Source organism: Leptodactylus fuscus, chromosome 2, assembly GCF_031893055.1.
Source record: "Leptodactylus fuscus isolate aLepFus1 chromosome 2, aLepFus1.hap2, whole genome shotgun sequence".
NCBI classification, from domain to species: Eukaryota; Metazoa; Chordata; class Amphibia; order Anura; family Leptodactylidae; genus Leptodactylus; species Leptodactylus fuscus.
In genome coordinates this window covers 104,024,056-104,043,898 of record NC_134266.1, presented here as the reverse complement: position 1 = coordinate 104,043,898, position 19,843 = coordinate 104,024,056, and the positions used below count along the sequence as shown (strand labels likewise).

Below are 19,843 nucleotides of genomic sequence, written 5' to 3'. Positions count from 1 at the left end.
ACATCTTTAGACTGGGCCCTGTGTTGCAAATACGCAGCAAAAATGCCACATCAAAAAACACTGCGTACCTGCAAAGTGGATGGGATTCTGGCTAATTTTATCCACACATTGCAGAAAAAAATCTGCAGCAAAAATGCTGTGAAGTTGATGGGGCACCTTAGATCTGGCACAGGTCTCGCAAGAATGAACAAAATTTTTTACATCCTGTTGCCAAGATGGCCACCAATACGTACGTGATAACAGATTCCCAGTACCAGTAATGCCTGGATGACCTGCCAGAACAGAGGAGTGGATCTCCTCTAAGAGCTCCAAGTGGAGGTGACTAGGGACAAACAATTTACCTGGTGGTAGCGCACTAGAGGCAGCATCCTGAGTGTTGAGAATACGGGTTTCAAGATCCGAGGTCAAAACTGCCACTACCACCCCAGGAGCAAGTATATTTTCAGGTTCCCCATCAGAACTACCACTAAGACCAAAACTTCTAGACAAGGCATCTGCCTTAGTGTTCCTTGAGCCGGGACGGTAGGTAATTACAAAGTGGAACCTAGTGAAAAATAGAGCCCACCTGGCTTGACGGGGATTTAATCTTTTCGCCTTGTCTAAATATAATAAGTTTTTGTGGTCAGTAGTACAGTAATTTTATGTCTGGCCCCCTCCAGGAAGTGTCTCCACTCTTCAAAGGCCCACTTAATCGCCAGAAGCTCTCTATTGCCAATATCATAATTGGCTTCTGTAGTGGAGAACCTCCTGGAAAAGTAGGCGATAGGTTGGAGGTTGGTAAATGGTTCAGTGCCCTGAGACAGGACCGCTCCTACACCTACTTCTGAATCATCAACCTCTACAATAAAGGGCAATTCAGGATCAGGATGGACCAGGACTGGGGCAGAAGTAAAAAGTTGTTTTAAGGTGGCGAACGCTACCTCCGTCTCTGGTGTCCAGGAGGCCGGATCCGCCCCCTTTTTGATCAAATCGGTGGGAGGTTTAACAATAGAAGAAAAATTTCGGATAAATTTTCGGTAATAGTTGGCGAAACCTAGAAACCTTTGAACTTCTTTTAAGGTAGTAGGTTTCTCCCATTCAAGTACTGCAGATACCTTTCTGGGATCCATACCAATGGTACCAGGAGTAAGGATGTATCCCAAAAAACCTATCTCCTGGACTCCAAATTGACACTTGGATAACTTAGCACAGAGATGGTTTTGACGTAGCCTAAGAAGAACCTCTTTTACATGTTGCTGATGTGACTCCCAGTCCGGTGAGAACATGAGGATGGCATCTAAATAAATTACTAGATATCTACCTAACAGATCCCTAAAAATGTCATTCACAAAACGTTGAAATACCGCCGGAGCATTGCTCAAACCAAAAGGCATAACTAGGTATTCAAAATGACCTTCAGGGGTATTAAATGCGGTTTTCCACTCATCCCCGTCTCTTATCCGAATCAAGTTGTAAGCTCCGCGGAGGTCAAGTTTAGAAAACCATCGAGCCCCCACCACCTGGTTAAAAAGATCCGGGATGAGTGGCAGAGGATGTTGGTCTTTGACCGTAATCTTATTCAATTCCCTGTAGTCAGTACAAGGTCGGAGGCCACCATCTTTTTTTTCAACAAAGAAAATCCCCGCCCCCACAGGAGAAACTGAAGGTCGGATATGTCCTTTAGATAGGCTCTCTTTAATGTACTGGCGCATGGACTCGCGCTCTGGAGCTGAAAGGTTAAAAATACGACCTTTGGGTAGTTTAGCTCCAGGAACCAAATCAATTGCGCAGTCATAAGGTCGATGTGGAGGCAAGGCCTCTGCACTGAGCTCGTCAAAGACGTCTTTGAAGTCAGTAATAAATTCTGGAATTTTTATATCGTTTTTGATAGTACAAACAGTATTAATATGAGAAGTACAGAAATCTCCCCATCTAACCAACTCCGAAGTTTCCCAATTAAACACTGGATTATGTACACGCAACCAGGGTAAACCAAGAATAACGTCTGCAGCCAGTTTTTTCATAACAAAAAATGACACTTTTTCAACATGTAAACTGCCGACAAAAAACTGCACCTCAGCCATACGGGCTAAGATTTTCCCTTCAGACAAAGGGGTTAGATCTGCTCCAGATACCTGAAATGGGTATTTCAAGTGAATTAATTCAATTCCTAGATCTAGCGCCACAACTTCATGGATGAAGTTCATGGCGGCACCTGAATCCACCATCGCCTGACATGCAAACGTTTTGTTACCATTAACAAGAATAGCAGGGAGTAAACATTTCTCAATATTATTAGGAGGTACCTGTGTGCCTGAGTGACCCTCCCGGAAATCACTCAGGCATTGGCGTTTTCCCGGCGGTGGTTTAAGTCTGGTTGGACAGTTTCTCAGAATATGTCCAGGTTTGCCGCAATACAGACACAGAGCGTTTTCTAGGCGATACTTTCTCCTGGAGGTGGTTGTGGACCCCAATATCATTGGTTCTTCTTCAGGTATAGAACTAGAGGTAGGAACAGCAGAAGGAGGTATAGGTTCCGAAAGGACAGACCAGGATTTAGCTGAGGACCCAGGTTTGCTTAATTTCTCTCTACGCCTTTCCCTAAGCCTCCTATCAATAGAAATAGCCAAGGACATAAAGTCTCCTAGATTTTCAGGGACTGGATGACTTACTAGAGCATCTTTTACAGAATCAGATAAGCCTTGTCTAAAAAGGGTTAACAAAGGTCTGTCTGTCCACCCTGACTGGGAGCTTCAGTGACGAAACTCCGTACAATAATCTTCGGCAGTTCTAACTCCCTGCTGAATAGACAACAGATGGGACTCGGCCAAGGCAACTCTATTAGGGTCATCATAAATCTGACCTAATGTTTGAAAAAACTTATTTAACGAATTCCATTCAGGAGCTCCAGCAGGTAGAGCCAAGGCCCAGTCTTGTGGTGACCCTCGTAGAAGGGACACCACTAGCACCACCTGCTCTGCTTCAGAAGAAAGGAAATTAAAACAAAAGAATAAATGGCAAGATTCACGAAATGTTCGGAATCTGTCTGGTTTACCGTCAAAATGGTCAGGCAAGAGCATTTTAGGATCCTGACGGGCATTCAATATGGCAAAAACTGGCGTTTGAATAGAAGAACCTGCAGCGGCTGATGCTGGATCAGCCAAAGCCTCCAGACGCTGCGAGACTTGGTTAATTAACCCAGCCATGCCCTGCACCTGCCTTGACAGTTCGTCCAGGCGGTCAGTTATGGAGTGTTCGGCATCCATACTAAACCGCCAGGCGGCCTGTCTAGGGTAAGGGCCAGCCATTATGTAAGGATTGGAGTCAGGGTCAAGCAGTGCAAAGTGACACAGCTGGAAAGCAACACTGTGCAGCTAAGGACAAAAGGGGTCGTAGTCCCTGCGGCTATGACTATGCTGTAGTATCTGAGATGAGGCAGACCAATGCACTTCCTAATTGAAGCGCGCCTACCACGACTCCTACACTTCTATCCCGACGGCTAGGATAAGGGAAGAGGAGACCCTGAAAGTACTAGGGACTGGAGTCATGGGGTCACACCTAAACAGAAAGCACAGTGTAAATGCAATGCCAAACAAAAGACTAAAACAACATGGAACCAGGGAGGACCAGAAGTCCCAGCAAGACACAGAAGAGAAGGCGAGGTCAGACGGGCAAGAGGTCGAGCCAGGCGATATAATTAAGGTACCAAATCAAAAGACAAAGGGATAGTCAAAATACAAGCCGGGTATAAAAAAAAACAAGAAACAGATAGGATACAAACAGACAGGGAATCAGACTGAGCAGGGGAATCAGGAAACCCAAGTGAATGGCTGGCAAGGATCCATGCCTGGGTGGGGTTTAAATAGCAGCAGAGAACACACCTGATGGCTAATGGCATGGAGACTGAAAGCAAGGAAAAGATTAACCCTTAATGACCTAAGCACACCCAATAGAACTCCTAACACGTCTCCCAGGGAGACGCCGTGCAGCAAGGAGACCGCGGCGACTCCGTATCCTGACAGTATGTTCATCAAATTCTCATGAAACCAATTCAGTGACAATATTGCCGTATACTAACAAGACACTTGAGAGACTGTGATTCACAACACAGCTCTGGGGTGGCCACACATAGACAAAATAAAGGATAGAAAAAAAAAAAATAAATCAGATGTCCATTCTTCATGAGACTCTGTAAAGACGTGGTGCTCCTCCCATCAGACCAAATAGATGTTAGTGTAAGTAGGCGCTCCCCACAGCAGTGCCCCGCCTCTGATGGAAGAAGTGCTCGTAAGAAAGAAATGAATTAAGTAAGTACAATTTGAGTAAGTACAAAGTCTAACAAACTCATAACAAAGTTGTTATGATGGACAAAATGAGACGGCCATGTTCCAAGATTGTGTATTACAGCTCCACACCCCTTGTCGTGGGGTATGGAGCTGTATAACGCTTCCACGTCCAAACTGGGAAGATGTGTTCCAGGGGGCACATGAATGTCCTCAATGTGCCTGAGGCCATTCATTGTGTCCCGGTTATAAGATGGCAGGGAAATCACAAAAGGTCTCATATTGTGTTCCTCATATTCACCTTTAGTCCAGTCAGACAACTGTGGGGGGATTTCTCTGTATCTCGCCTCTTCTTTCAAGGGTCGGGTTCACACTAACGTCGGATTCCGTTCAGAAGGTGTCCAGTTAAAAAAAAAAAAAAAAAATGACCACCTATCATAACGATCACAAACGGACAGTAACTTTTCAGCTGCAAGTCTTTTGGGGTATGTCTCTACCAGCTTTGTGCATCTAGAGACTGATACTTTTCATCATTCTTCTTTGCAAAATAGCTCGAGCTCAGCAACATTGGATGGAGATCATCTGTGAACAGTAATTTTCATGTCTTGCCACAGATGCTCAATGGGATTTAGGTCTGGACTTTGACTGAGCCATTCTAACACATGAATATTCTTTTATCCAAACCATTCCACTGTAGCCCTGGCTGTATGTTTAGGGTCATTGTCTTGCTGGAAAGTGAATCGCCTCCCAATCTCAAGTCCTTTGCATCTTCCAACATCTTCCCATCAACTCTGACCACCTTCTATGTCCCTACTGAAGAAAAGCCTCCCCACAGCATTTTTGCCTTTTTCGGCAGAAACCTGGCGGACTCAAATACAGTCTATGGAGTCCACGGGTTTCCAAATTTAAATGCTTTTTTAAGCGGATTAGGTTTCTGTTTGGGGGTGAACCTAGCTTCACAAACCACTGAGGCCTTCTCAGAACAGGTGTATTTCTACTGAGATTAAATTACACAAAGCTGGACTCTATTAACTAATTAAGTGACTTCTGAAGACATTTGATTGCACTGGATTTTATTTAGGGTATCAGAGTACAGGGGGTTGAATACTTTTGCATATCACACTTTTCAGATTTTTATTTGATTTAAATTTTGAAAACCATGTATCATTTTCCTTCCACTTCACAATTATCTACTACTTTGTATTGGTCTATCAGTTAAAATCACAATAAAATACATTTAAGTTTGCGGTGACAAGGTGGCAAAATGTGAAAAAGCTCAAGCGATATGAATACTTTTGCAAGCTACTATAGCTAAGTTGTCTGTCTCACTATTACTGGTTTACGCTTTGCCTTAGATCTCCATAGCTACCTTACTGTCTCCATATTGCACTAATAGCATTTCATGTATTGAGTCTGTGGGAGACAGCGCTAAAGCTGATGCTGCTGTTCTCATTCCTTATACAATAGTGACTGCTACTGGCAATTCTTGAAATAACAGGTTTATACAATTTTTTCATGTATTTTAATCTCTCAACAATAGTGCCACCTACTGCCCAATCTACTGAAGACTCTGAAGTTTTTTTTAATTTTTTTTTATATTTCATACCTACTGACCAGTTCGGAAACAATCCAATTGCACTAAATACTGTCCAAAGATTTTTTTTGCTATTTGAAGTAAACTGGAGCGCAGCAATGTTACACAATGTTACACTAAGTTAAAGGGATTCTATCATTAGAATATCCTTTTTAAACCAAATACACGTAGGAATAGCCTTAAGAAAGGCTATTCTTCTCTTACCTTTATTATTCTGATCTGCACCACTGTTCCTGAGAAGTATCTTCTTTCTTCCTTATGTAAATAAGTTTTCTCGCAGCACTGAGGGCATTCCCTTGCACTTTAACAGCACTGGGGGCGTCCCCAGTGCTGCTTGAAAAACTCTCCAGAGACGGTTCTGTCTTCTTCTCCGGACCACCTCTTTTCTCGTGCTCCCATCAATTCTTCGTCCAAAAGCGCCAACTGCGAGTGTCTGCTGGCATTTTACTATTAATAGTAATCATTTTTACTAAATAAGAAATGGTTAAGTATTTAACTCCTCATCCTCAATATAAGAAAGCAAGTACTACCCCCCCCCAGGTGTAATTATAAGGACAAATACATAGACACAAAGTGAGCGAGCCTTGAGCTGCTGTTGGAACTAAGGGAAAACAGATTAACATCATAATCTTTGCTTCCCATCTCTCCCACCAGCAGAACAATAATAGGGATCTAACAAGAAAAGTCCCTAGGGAGGACCTTCTTGAAGAACAGTATTTAGAATGGTACAGCCAAAGGAAGTGGCCTCCGAACCCCAAATAATTAAATCTATAATGGTTTATATGAAGCCATGGAACAAATCTGCTCCAGAGAAGCAGAGTTCATTTCAGCCCAAGAGGTAGTGGAATGAGTCCTAAAAAGTTCAAGGGGCTCCAAACCCTGGGATGTTAAAGTTAAACTTATTGTTTCCTTAAAAGCTTTAAGCCCCTTGTTTTTTATCAGCAAAGGAAAGAAATAGATTCCCTGGCCATCTTAAAGGTTTAAAGGTCTTCCAATATAAATCCTTAGACATCTAGCAACATCTACGGAGTGAAGCTTAATCTTTTCTGGAGTAATTGGATCTGGAAAGAACACAGGCAGAGATATTACCTGGTTCAAGTTGGTATATGAGGATACTTTGGGACAAAATTCTAACATAAACTGTAGCTAGACTCTATCCACATGGAAAGAGACATAAGGTTCCACAGAAGATAAAGCTTGCCGTTTGCTAACTCTTTTAGCTGAGGTCACTGCCATCAAGAAGTCTGCCATCTTGAGTGTAAGAAATTTGAGCTCTACTTCATCTAGAGCTTCAAATGGAGGCTCACACAAACCTCATAGAACTGTCGAAAAATCCCACTGGGGAATCGGAGGAGTAATAGGCAGAATTAGGGCTCGTTCACACGGAGTAAACGTGGCGCGCAATGTGCCGCGTGCACGGGACGTTTGCGCCGCGATTTTAACGGTGCATGTTTGCGGTCACGTTAGCTCCGCGTAAACGCACCGTCAAAATCGCGGCACAAACGTCCCGTACACGCGGTGCATTGCGCACCATGTTTACTCCGTGTGAACGAGCTCTTAGTCTGGATGCACTCCTAAGGAATTTCTTTACCAGTGGTTCTTGAGATAGCTGAATCCCCAAACAGGCTGATAAGACCTTTGTACAGACCGCCCTGCTGGAACTCCAAAATGTCTGGAATAGAAGGAACAAAACTCTCAAGCCCCTTCCTTGTTGAAGCCCAGGAGATTAAGATGGTTTGTATCCTGACATAATTCTCATTAGTGGCGTCTGCTCTAGAGAGAGTATTAAGTTTCAGAAAGTCTTCTAGATCATAGTAAAGAATAGACAACATCCAGGCAGTCATATTGAAGGATTTCAGATCTTGGCAAAGCCGTAGGCCCTGAGACACCAGATTCTGAATCGGGATACACAAATGTTCCGTAAATCATTTGTATGAGCTCTTTTTGGCCAGAATGGAATGATGCCAATTACTGAGGCTTGGTCCTACCTGATCTTAATCAATACTTTTGGACACTGGAGGCAATATGTATGCCAGCCTGAACCTCCAAGGGATGGATAGGGCATCCACAGCCAAGGGATTGTCCTCCTATTAAAGAGAGCATGTGAATCTTCTCCACATTGGCACTGAATCTGGTAGCCATCAGTCACCAGACTACTTCCTGGCGCTGCACTGAGTGGCTGCCTCGATACAGAGCTCCAAGCTGTGAGCAACTTTTATCTTTCCTTTTCACTCTTTTTGTCTGTATCTTCAAGAATCCTCTAACCAAGCAAACTAGCACTATGAATTAGCAACTATAAATCGAATGGAAGACCCTGTGGAGTATTTTTTTCCTTTTGTTTCTATTGTTACAGCATGGACAATGACTCAAGACCTGGAGTTTTTCCTGTGTGCACATGTGCCTGTTACCATCCTCCCATGAGATAAGGACAGCATGGTCACCATGAGGCAGAGAAAACTGGAGGAGAGACCTGCAGGAAAGTGCAGACTTCTACTTTCAAGGAGATGATTTTTGGCGTCTATTGCTCATGTGTGAAGATGCCTACGGCTGACTGGTATTTCTTTATTTTACCGTGGACACGTGAGACTCTGTTACAGCCTGGGAACGTACCATCACCCACCTACCCCATGAGTTTATGGAAGCTTGGCAAGAGAGCACCATGTATACCTGGTTGGCTTCAGACTTCTTTGAGCAGTAGAACACAGTGGTAAAAAGAAAGGAGGATGGCTTGTGATGAAGGACATTTGGGGCATTTTTTTTTGTGGTTAAAGGACAATAGTGCTGATGTAAGATACCGAACTATCAGCTGTGAGAATGAGATCTCACCACCTACCAAAGGAGCTGCCACATGTTATCATGATAGCTGCCTATGTCCCCCACCTCTGCAAAAAACGTTTCTGCCTGTTATATCTACATGCTGTGATCCCTCCTCTTCATGTCCTCCAACCACGGTCGGGCTGTATTATTAACATCACTCCGCACAGAGAACTAAATGATCCTACAGTGTGTCTGTGTTTCTTTCTTTTTTAGTTGCTATGATTCCTAGGATTTCTCTATCTGCCATGAGCTTGTATGTGTTTCTCTCTTGTTATATACTATTGTACCGTCTATGAAACTGTATCACTGAAATTTCCCCATTGTGGGACTATTAAAGGATTATCTTATCTTATCAGATCTACTTCTGGAGAACCGCATTTCAGGGAAATAGCCTGAAAGACCTCTGGATGAAGAGATCATTTCCCTGTAACAGTGTGACCTCCACTCTGCTATAACATTCAGCTATTCTCTGATATGCATGGCAGAGAGATATATTAGATTCTTCTCTGCCCAACTCAAGAGCTTATCTACTTCACTTAGAAGGGGTTGGGATCAAGTTCCTCCCTTCTTGTTCAGGTAGAGATAGAGAACTGTTGTCATATTGTCTGACCTCACTCTGATTGCCTTGCCTTTCAGCTGATTGGCGGAGTGTAGGAGCGCTCTTTTATGTACTCCACTAGCATCTGCCCGCGACTTCGTCTGCAATTGTCGGTTAAGGTACGTCGTGCATCGGCAACCCCCCCTTACTGCGGCACCCAGCTTCGGCGGCACCCTCTTCTCCCCCCCCCTTGCCCATGTCCTTGTCCTGACTACCTTGCCCATGAAAGCACTGTGGAAGGGATTTTCCTTTTTTATCCACCAATCCTTCCATAATCTTTTTCAATTCCTGGCCAAACAGCTTGCTAGGTTCATAAAGTGGTTACCTTATGAACCTGGCAAGCTGTTTGGCCAGGAATTGAACAGGGTTAAAGCCACAATGGGCAGCAAGTCAGGGAATTAGCCTTTTCCCACAGTTTCACCTGGTGTAAAGAGGCTTCATTAAGAAAACTGGCTTCCAAGGAGAGATTCTTCAAGGAAGTGAGCAAGTTGTCCCGATAGACACTCGAATCAGTATCTCTTCTGAGAGAAGTGAGGTCAGAACACAGTTTTCTTGCTACTTCACTAGAAGCAATGCTTACTGTACTGAGCAAGCTATTGAAGCCCTTCTTAGAGAGCACTTCGCATGTCTATTCATCAGATCCTGTAAGCTGGACCCATCATCTGAAGGAACTAAGGTACACCTGGACAGATTGGCAACAGCCATATCTATCTTCGGTGGGAGACCCCAATTCCCATCTTGCTCTTCTGATAATGTAAACAAGGTATTAAATCTGGACAACACACAGGCTTTTTCCAGGTGTTCCCACTCAGTGTTCATTGCATTCCACTGTATGACATCCACTTTGAAGGCTGTGGGCCCACTAGAGGTGGACATAGAGGCTTCCCCAGGATGAACATCATGGTTGCCTGACCTGATGGACTTTATAAACTTCTGGATTTTCTCCAGAGGAAAGAGAATTGTACCTGAAGCTATATCGGAATCATCGGAGGCATTAGAATGATGAACAATCTTAACTTCTTCATCTGAACGTACAGATGCACCTAGTTATTTAGTGATATGAGACAAGGACTCTTTTAAGTTCTTCATAGTGTCCTGAATGTATTCTTTGACCCATATGACCACATTCCTAATAGTAGATATCTCAGAGGGTTTCTTAGGGCAGCACTGACAGCGCATGTTACACTTGTAACTTTTGGGCAAAGGGTTATAGCAGATCCTACAGGACACGTGTTTCTGTTTAGATGAAGACTTGCGTCTAAAAGAATCGTCCCCACAAGATGTAGAAGAAGACTTCTTTAAAAATACATTTAAAAAAATACATTGCCCCATAACACTTTGGGCTGGGGAAAAAAGAAAAATGAATTAATGTTTACCTTTAAAAAACAACAAATGTCAATAATAAAAGCAAGCAAGAGTAAGAAGAGACAATAGAACTGATAAAGCACTATTGTCCTGTTCTTAAAGAAAGCCATGCCATGCAACTCTCTGCCAAATAAATAAAAGAGGCAGGGAAAGGGAGAAGCAAGACTTTTATAGGAGATCAGGAGTGGCTCAAAGAGAGGCACTCCTACTTTCTTGCCAGAAGCTCCACATTTTTTTATTATTATTATTATTATTTATTTAAATCTTTATTCATACCTAAAAAAGGATGATACTGGGTCAAAAGATAATAATCTCAGCCAAAGGTGGAAATAAATACAGTGAGGTTCCGCCGGCATCAACACTCCCTCATTGCCAGTACAGGGAGCGCAGAGGAGCTGCCTATCGGAGATGCTGATGTAAGAGATGACATCTCAGAAGGGATAGAGACACGCAGAGCGTGCAAACATAGGATTCGGCGTCTCCATGAGGTCCAGGAAGAATAGGATACCAGCTCACCTAGGAGGAAACTACAATCACCCGAGCAGATAAGAAACTGGTATCCAAGCATGGGCGAAGCAGCTCAACCAAGCTGTGGTGCCGCTGAAAAAGTCCTCTAGCAATGGAACAGAAAAGATCAGGAGCGAGGAGGGGGAAATCAATAAGGGGAAGCAACGACCTTCCCACCAACATAACAGAAAAAAACTTGTTGGAGGTGGTGGGTTCTTCCCTCCTTATATTGAGGAGTAGGAGTTAAATATTTAACCATTTATTATTTAGCAAAAATTCCATTCCTTTTTTTTTTTTTTTTTGTGGATTGTGAGCCTCATATAGGGCTCACAATGTACAATTTTTTCCCCATCAGTATGTTTTTGGAATATGGGAGGAAATCCATGCAAACACTAACCACTAAGCCACTGTGTTGCCCCCCCCCCCCCCCAAAAAAAAAAAAAAAAAAAAAAAAAAAAAGAAATTCCATTCTGTCCTACCAACACATAGGGGCAGAAATACCCACTATTGTGCTGCTGGTGGTACAGAAGGAAACAGATGATAATGGCCTGCTTTTGAACTAGATAAATGATATTGAAAATGTTTTCACTTTCCAGCTTTTACCAATGGTTAACCTGTTGTTTACCTTTCCATTCTAAACAATTTAAGCAATTAGGTTTGGCCGAATGCCAGAAGCAGAGAGAAGACGACTTGTACTGTCTACAACTAAGGACTCAGATTCACCAGTGTCTGATCTGGTGACTCTTTCAAAAGGAATCCACTCTTCATATATGAGTTCATTTACCATGACAAAGAAAAGAGCCCGGGATATTTTGACTGGCAGGAGTAGCATTTCGGTAAGAAAGTGGTGAAAGTTAATATTAGAGTAAAAACATAAACCAATGTATAAATGATAATAAAAATGAAATGATTTTATATAGTAACAAACAGAACTTGTATATTATCTATATTCCTAACTACTATCTGTCACAGCATTTCACTACATGAATTCAATTGTAAGTGGGCATGCAATAAAAACACATACAATGCCTTAATGCAATATTCATTGCTTTTTTTTTTTTTTTTTTTTTTTTTTAGCCTTTTGTGATATATGACATGGAAACCCTATGGCAAGCAGAAAAAGGAACAGTTTGGGACCAACTACCGACACACGATCCTCCTGGAACAGAGATTGGTGTTCATGTATTTTATCGTTGTCAGTGCACTTCCGTGGAGACTGTTCGGGCACTTACTGACTTTGCCAAGAGTATTCCAGGGTTCAGCACACTCTACCTTAATGATCAGGTCACACTACTTAAATATGGAGTCCACGAAGCCATATTTTGCTTGCTTGCCTCACTTATGAACAAAGATGGGCTACTGGTAGCTGGAGGTCGTGGCTTTGTGACTCGGGAATTCTTACGCAGCCTTCGTCTCCCCTTCTGTCACATCATGGAACCAAAATTCAACTTTGCCTCTAAGTTCAATGCACTGGAACTTAATGACAGTGACCTGGCACTCTTTGTAGCTGCTATCATCCTTTGTGGTGGTTAGAGAATTATCCATATTTATTCCTGTCCTTTTATATGACTTTAAATACTATACAATGTCTTCTTTCCTAATCTTTAGGTGTGAAATCAGTAATCAATAGTTATTAATTTATTTTGCTTATCACGCCATCTACTAACACTAGTGGTCTCCTTCCTGAGTAATATAATAATTTATACTAAACTGGTATTTCCTTCTAAATTTTCATATGTAAGCAAATGGCAACCATAGAGATACTAATAATACATATTGCATTAGTCTTAAACTCAGCAACAATCATTGAAGCCAACAATGCTCCAGCCAACTAGCTATTAGTTCAACAATGGTGGTTTAAGGGCCTCTTACATGGGCTGTTATTGGGTTGAATAAACATTTATTTGAATGTTTATTTCTGACTTCTGAAGGAGCCTTCACACAGAGTTTACGCTCCGCTCATTCAGACACGTAAACAGGTGTCAAAGTGACTACTGTGAAACACAATCCCATAGACTTCAATGTGTGCCGGTCTTACGCGCGCTACACATTGAAATCAATGGGAGGCTTTTAAACCCATTGATTTCAATGTGTAGCGCGCATAAGACCGGCACACATTGAAGACTATGAGATTGTGTTTTACAGTGGTCACTTTGACACGTGTTTACTTATAATATAATAATAATAATAATAATAATAATAATAAAAAATTTTTTTATTTATAGCGCCAACATATTCCGCAGCGCTGTACAATTTGTAGGGTTCAAATACAGACAGAAATATACATTACAAAGAAAGTAATTTCACACAATGGGACTGAGGGCCCTGCTCGCAAGAGCTTACAATCTATGAGGTTGAGGGGGTGACACAAGAGGTAGCAGGGGCGGCATTGCTTATGCAGAGGTCAGACGCTTTTGTAATAGAGGTTACTGTCATTACACAAACATAAAACTTTATGAGCCGTCAACAGTCGTGTCCTTTAACATGTGGCTGGAGCTTGGACCTATAAAGTTAGCATGGGATGACATCATATCATATAGGGAAATGTGGGAGCGGGGATAGAGGAGTGTTAAGGGTTTATGTTAGAGATTGTGATAAGCTTGTCTGAAAAGATGCGTCTTTAGTTTGCGTTTAAAACTGTAGATATTGGGAGTTAATCTGATTGTCCGGGGTAGAGCATTCCAGAGAAGTGGTGCAGCTCGGAAGAAGTCTTGTATACGAGCGTGGGAGGTTCTGATAATAGAGGATGTAAGTGTTAGGTCATTGAGTGAACGGAAAACACGGGTTGGGCGGTAGACAGAGATGAGGGAGGAAATGTATGGAGGTGCAGCATTATTGAGAGCTTTGTGGATGAGAGTGATAACTTTATATTTTATTCTATAATGAATAGGGAGCCAATGTAACGACTGGCACAGACCAGAGGCATCGCTGTAGCGTCTAGACTGATAGATGAGCCTGGCCGCTGCATTCAGAATATATTGTAGAGGGGAGAGTTTAGTGAGGGGAAGACCGATTAGCAAGGAGTTACAGTAGTCAAGGCGAGAATGAATGAGAGAGACAATAAGTGTCTTTAGTGTATCTCTGAATGAGGGGAGCGTGAACTCCGTGTGAAGGCTCCCTGACTGTGTAAACCTGCTAGTTTGCAGGCTGATCACATTGTATTATTGTCTGCAGTAGCTCACCCCATGTAATCAGGGGATGTGCTGCTATCTACTGTGTAAGTGTATACAAGGAGGGTCTGACCAATAATTTATTCAGAGCCCACTATAATTATTGTACAGTGAATATTTTATTTTTAATATTTCACATAAAGGGACAAATTGAGAAAAACAACAGACCCTTGAGTGTTGGGGAGGAGCTTCTGTACGTCAGCCACTAACTGAACTACTCCACAATGGTCCCTGTGCTTTGAGTCCCTTGTGTGACAAAAGCACATTGCAAATGTCTGTCATTGTCATAATGGACACCAACTATATTATTAGATGGACGGTGGATGCCATAGATTTAAATTTGGTATTTGCATAGTAGGTGGGCGTAGTGCTGTAGCTACTGGGACTTTGCTGGTAAGGCAGCAAATTGATGCAAATAAATGCTGCAGAAAAAAATTGCAATGAAAATGCATTGAGTTTTTTTTGCAGTGTTTTTCCACAGAAGGTCCTGTGCTTGCCTCTATTCTACCTATCTGGAAAATACCAGCATTTCCGTAGGTATAATTGACATGCTGTGATGTGTGCATTTTTTACATCACAACCTTTCTGCTGCAGATTTTTTTTCTGCAATGTGCAGATGGAATTAACCAGAATCCTATCCACTTTGCAGGTAGTGTAAAACGTAGCATTTTTGCTGTAGCGTTTCCAATTCAGCCAAATTTTGGCAGCATGAGGCCCCAGCCTGACACAGCAATAACCCAGCATCAGTACCCATGATGAGACATGTTTCTGAACACAGACATTTAAACACTCAATGCAACTACAGCATCTCAGTGGTTAGAAGAGTTCACACAGAGTTTTTTCGTCAGGATTTTGAGGCCGAATTCGCCTCAAAATCCTGACCAAAAAGATGGCTCCCATTGATTTCAATGGAAGCCAGTCATTTTTTTTTTCCGGGAGCCGTTTGTTATAAATATAATTTATTTTTTTAAATATAAAACTAAAATCATTCCTCCTTCCCATACATGAAAAAATAACCAAAATTCAGCAGTAGGCATGCCCAAGCTTGATACCACTGAAGTATTAAAATGTAAAAGTGCTTTTGGTCACTTTGCTTTCCCCAAAAAATAACAATAAAAAGTCATACATACCAAACATTGGTACCAATAGAAAGTACAACTTATGTAAATAAAGAGCCCTGACAAAGCCCTGGAAAAAGTTATAGGCGTCACAATATGGTGATCCCAGGAAAATCATTAAAAAAAAAAAAAAAAAAAGACGTTTTATTTGTAAAAGCAGTAAAATATAAATAAAAGCTAATCAAAACATTATATGTATCCCAATATATGTATTGTGGCAAATGAAAGTGCAACTGTAATGAAATAAATGAAAGTAAACAATTAGCCCTTCCATAGCTATGTAGACTGAAAATAAAAAAAGTTATGAATTTTGGAAGACGGGGAAGGGAAAATATGAAAAAAGTCACCGAGTCACAAACTATCCTGCGTCCTTAAGGGGTTAAGGCATCCTGTTTTGTATTTTTTATTTATACTATTTTGGGAAATGTCAGATGTTTTGATTGCTTTTTGTTCATTTTTAAGTCAGTAGTTCATAGATTTTTTTTATCTTTTTCCAGCTATAACGTTCATCATATTTTTATATGTTTTTAACAGTTTCGGGGCATTTTCATACACATGGGTACCTAATGTGTATGTGTTTTGTTTTCATGTATTTATTTTTATTTTGAATCTAAGGAAAGGATGTGATTTTAACTTTTATTTAATTTTATATTTTTTTAAAAAAACTTTTCTAGGAGACTAGAAGAGTCTGATCACTACTACAATATATTGTAGTAATAATAATAATAATAATAATAATAATAATAATAATAATAATAATAATATGTTGTAGTATATTGAGGCTACATACATATTACAGGATGACCTAGGAATCCTGTAATAGATATCTATGAGAGATAATCTAAGAGCTTTCAATAGGCTCCCAATTGTCATTGATACAAAATGTTGCTCCCGTATCTCATTCCGCTGGTAATTTGATGCCTCTGTCACACTTGCCAAACAAAACTCTGATACACTTAAATAATGTGTATTGCCACGAATTCCACACCAAATATTTTTCCTAAATATTTATTAAAACCAAATTATGAAATATATGTATTTTTTTCTAAAATATTTTTATTTTCTGATTGTAGAGTTTTCAACTCTATTTTCTGTACATGACTATGAAGGCTTCCATTTTACCTGAGCTTTTCCTCTGCTCTATCTCTCTCTCTTTATATATATATTTTTATATATATCTCTCTCTTTATATATATATATTTTTTATGGCCATAGACAACAATTGTATGGTGCTGACCCATTGAGGTCTATGGGAGAGTTTTCTAGGTTCAGTGCAGGGAAGGCGAATAGATAAGCTGTGACATCATCATCCATTGACAGTTCTGGATGCATGGATTGGTCACTATGGGTGTTAGGGTCCATTCACACGGAGGAAAATGGTGATGAATTAGGTGAGGAATAGCAGAAAATTCCGCTAGTGGAAAAAAAAGCTAGCAGAACTCATTGCGACCAATGGGAGGCTTTTTTTCAGCGTGGAAAATTCCATACCAAATTCCGCACCATTTTCCTCCATGTGAATGGACCCTTATATGGATATAATACTTTTAAAAATTATATATATAGATAGTCACATGGAAATTTAACACCTTCAGTACCAGGACAATCTGTGGTTCAGAACCAGACATTTTCATGCTTTGTGCATGTGCCGTTTTGAGAGCTGTAACATTTTTATCATTTGCGTTATTCAACTAATTTCTGCGTCTTTTTTTCGGTGACACATAGGGCTTTATTTTTATGTTTTTATTTTTGCATGTGTTTTAATTTTTTTTTTTATCCAGGAAAATATAAACAAAAGAGAAGGGAAAACATGTCTGTATTTCACTTTTCATTTATTTTTTTTTTCATTTTATACCACAAAAAAATTTTAACGCCAGGGCCTCACATGCCACAAATGCAGCAATTTGCCTGCAGTAGAAATACCGTGGAAACAAATCGCAGCGTTTTACAGTCAGGGCAAAGTGGATGGGATTCTAGTGAATCCCATACCCACTCTGCGGTAAAAACCGTGCTGCAGACACGACGCAGTTTTGGAAATTGCAGCGTGTCAATTATACCTACAGAAATGCTGGCGGTTTTCCCATAGGTATAACTGTAACAGAAAGTCCGCAGAGGTTTATGTATGTAGCTCTAACACGCTGATCCTGGTGGATCACGTGACTGCCGAGTGAGAGGGCAGCTACATCATAGCGGTTCCCATAGCGGTGTATACACAGTAATTGGGAAGGCAGGGAAGGTAATAAACTTTTCTTGCCTTCTCTCCGGGAGCTCCGGTTGAAGTTACAGCTGGCTCCTTATTTCAGCAGCTGCATGATTTCATGTTTTTTTTTATGTTACATTGATAAAGCACCATTTATATAAAACCAGGAAAGTGTATTTCCATTTAGGACACTTGAGGCAAATACACAAGACATTCTTCATTTTGAATATTTGGCTTTCCATACTGAGAATTACACATTTGTTCACAGTCATATCTTTCTAACTTTTATATCTTTAACAATGCTCAGTGTAAGGCCATACTACTGTTAGTGAAAAGGTCACAAAAAATATAGTACCACTTGACAGCTAGCAACACTTAAAAAATACATCTGAAAATACGGTGCCAGGCTCATTTATGAACATTTTACTGATATTGGAGTTGCGATTTCTTCATAAAAGTGAGTTCTATTGGCTTCCATTCCATCACACTGACTCCTTCCTGCTAATACCAGCTATACGTGTAAATACTTTTATGTATCTATCACTAGTCTTTTTCAAACTTATTGTTGATTATATAATGTTTTTTTCTTGCTACTAATGTTATTCTTTTTCAAAAAGTCTGAATAATCTTTTTTTTTGCATGTCTACATGTAGACCGCCCAGGCCTTATGAGCCCCTCCAACGTAGAAGACATTCAAGAAAGAATTTTAATTGCTCTGAGACGTCATCTGCAGATATTTCACCCGGATGCTCCTTTCCTATTTCCAAAACTCTTGCACAAGATGGCTGATCTGCGCCAATTGGTGACTGAACATGCAGAGCTTGTACAGAGTATAAAACGTACTGAATCCAGTGCATCATTGCATCCTCTGCTACAGGAGATCTACAGAGACATGTACTGACTATAATACTGATGTAATGCTAACAAGGATATACTAATTCCGTATTTATATCTGAACTTATAACCTAACAGTGAAGCAATATCCTAACACTTCATCTTAGTACTTGCTGATGTCCACAAAAAAATGTTAATTTCCAATTAAAGGGGTTTTCTGGTCCCAAATTAATTTGTCACACTGATGAGCTACCGACAGGCTTGATTATTAATATGTGATTTGCCAGGGTCCAACATCCAGTCCCCAAGAAGATCAGCTGTAGCAGCAGCCTTTGGGTGCTGGAAGCTGCTAGATAATGGATAGTTTGGGCAATACTACTCCTTTTCAAGCAATAGGAATGGCTTTCCCAGAAGCATCACTAATTATGCATTGGAGTGGTTCTGCACACATTGCCCATCCACTAGCAGCCACTGGCTGATCTGTGTGGAGTCTGGGTGTCGGACCCCCAGGGATTAAGAGATAAGATAAAATAATCCTTTAATAGTCCCACAATGGGGAAATTTCAGTGATTACATACTGATAACCTATTCATGAACATCCCATGTTTGAAGATGCAACTCCTATCATGATAATGTTATTTTCTTACATTTTTCAACTATAATTAGCATAAAAACATACACTCCAGTTTTGTGTGAAACGTCTTACCACAACACCATTGAATTAAAATACGAAGATAGTTTCATGTTAGCTACTTCTAAGGGAAAGCTCACCTCTGCACCAGGTCCGTCAGGACACCTGAACAACAGAGAACCAGACCGCTGAAACAACGGTTACACATGGAGATTGGCGGACCCCATAACGAGGTCCACTGGGTGTGCGTCATAAATCAGCAGAGAAAAAACGCCTCTGACTTTTCTCTCTGAAAATTTTCAACAATTTCTGCGACAGAGTCTCCTATGGATGTGAACTTAGTGTAAGAAGGTAATTGTTTTGGACATTTTATTGTAGTTTGGCATGTGCATGTATAATACTGTCTAATTATTTTGAAATTATTATTTTTAAAACTTTCATCTGAAATATTAATTTAGAGAATGTAACATAATAAGGTTATGGGAATATAATGAAAAATACTAAATATACAACATTAGAATTCCATTCCCACATAGTGCCTTAATAAAAGTTGCTGGCAAAATGAATTCTCATTATGTTTTTTGTTTGCTTTAAAAGTAGTTTGTAATAATCTTCAAAAACTAAAATCATATTAAGTAAGAAATGTCATTAAATTATTTTCTATAATTAATATATACATACAAATATAAAGATCAATGAGTGTTCCATTTAAGCAGGGCATGACCTGCAACACAACATGGCCATACCCAT

The 19,843-nt window shown here is 40.6% G+C and overlaps 1 protein-coding gene across 2 annotated transcripts in view; it reads left to right on the top strand.

Moving 5' to 3' along the window:
- The window catches only part of PPARD (peroxisome proliferator activated receptor delta), a 98,460-nt gene extending 78,912 nt beyond the window's left edge, over positions 1–19,548 (top strand). For both annotated transcript variants that reach the window (XM_075264328.1, XM_075264327.1), the window contains exons 4-6: positions 11,792–11,979; positions 12,221–12,671; positions 18,282–19,548. In XM_075264328.1, the coding sequence (XP_075120429.1) occupies positions 11,792–11,979; positions 12,221–12,671; positions 18,282–18,529 (887 nt within the window). In that variant the 3' untranslated portion in view covers positions 18,530–19,548. The remainder of the gene's footprint in view (positions 1–11,791; positions 11,980–12,220; positions 12,672–18,281) is intronic.
- Positions 19,549–19,843: the final 295 nt, after the last annotated feature.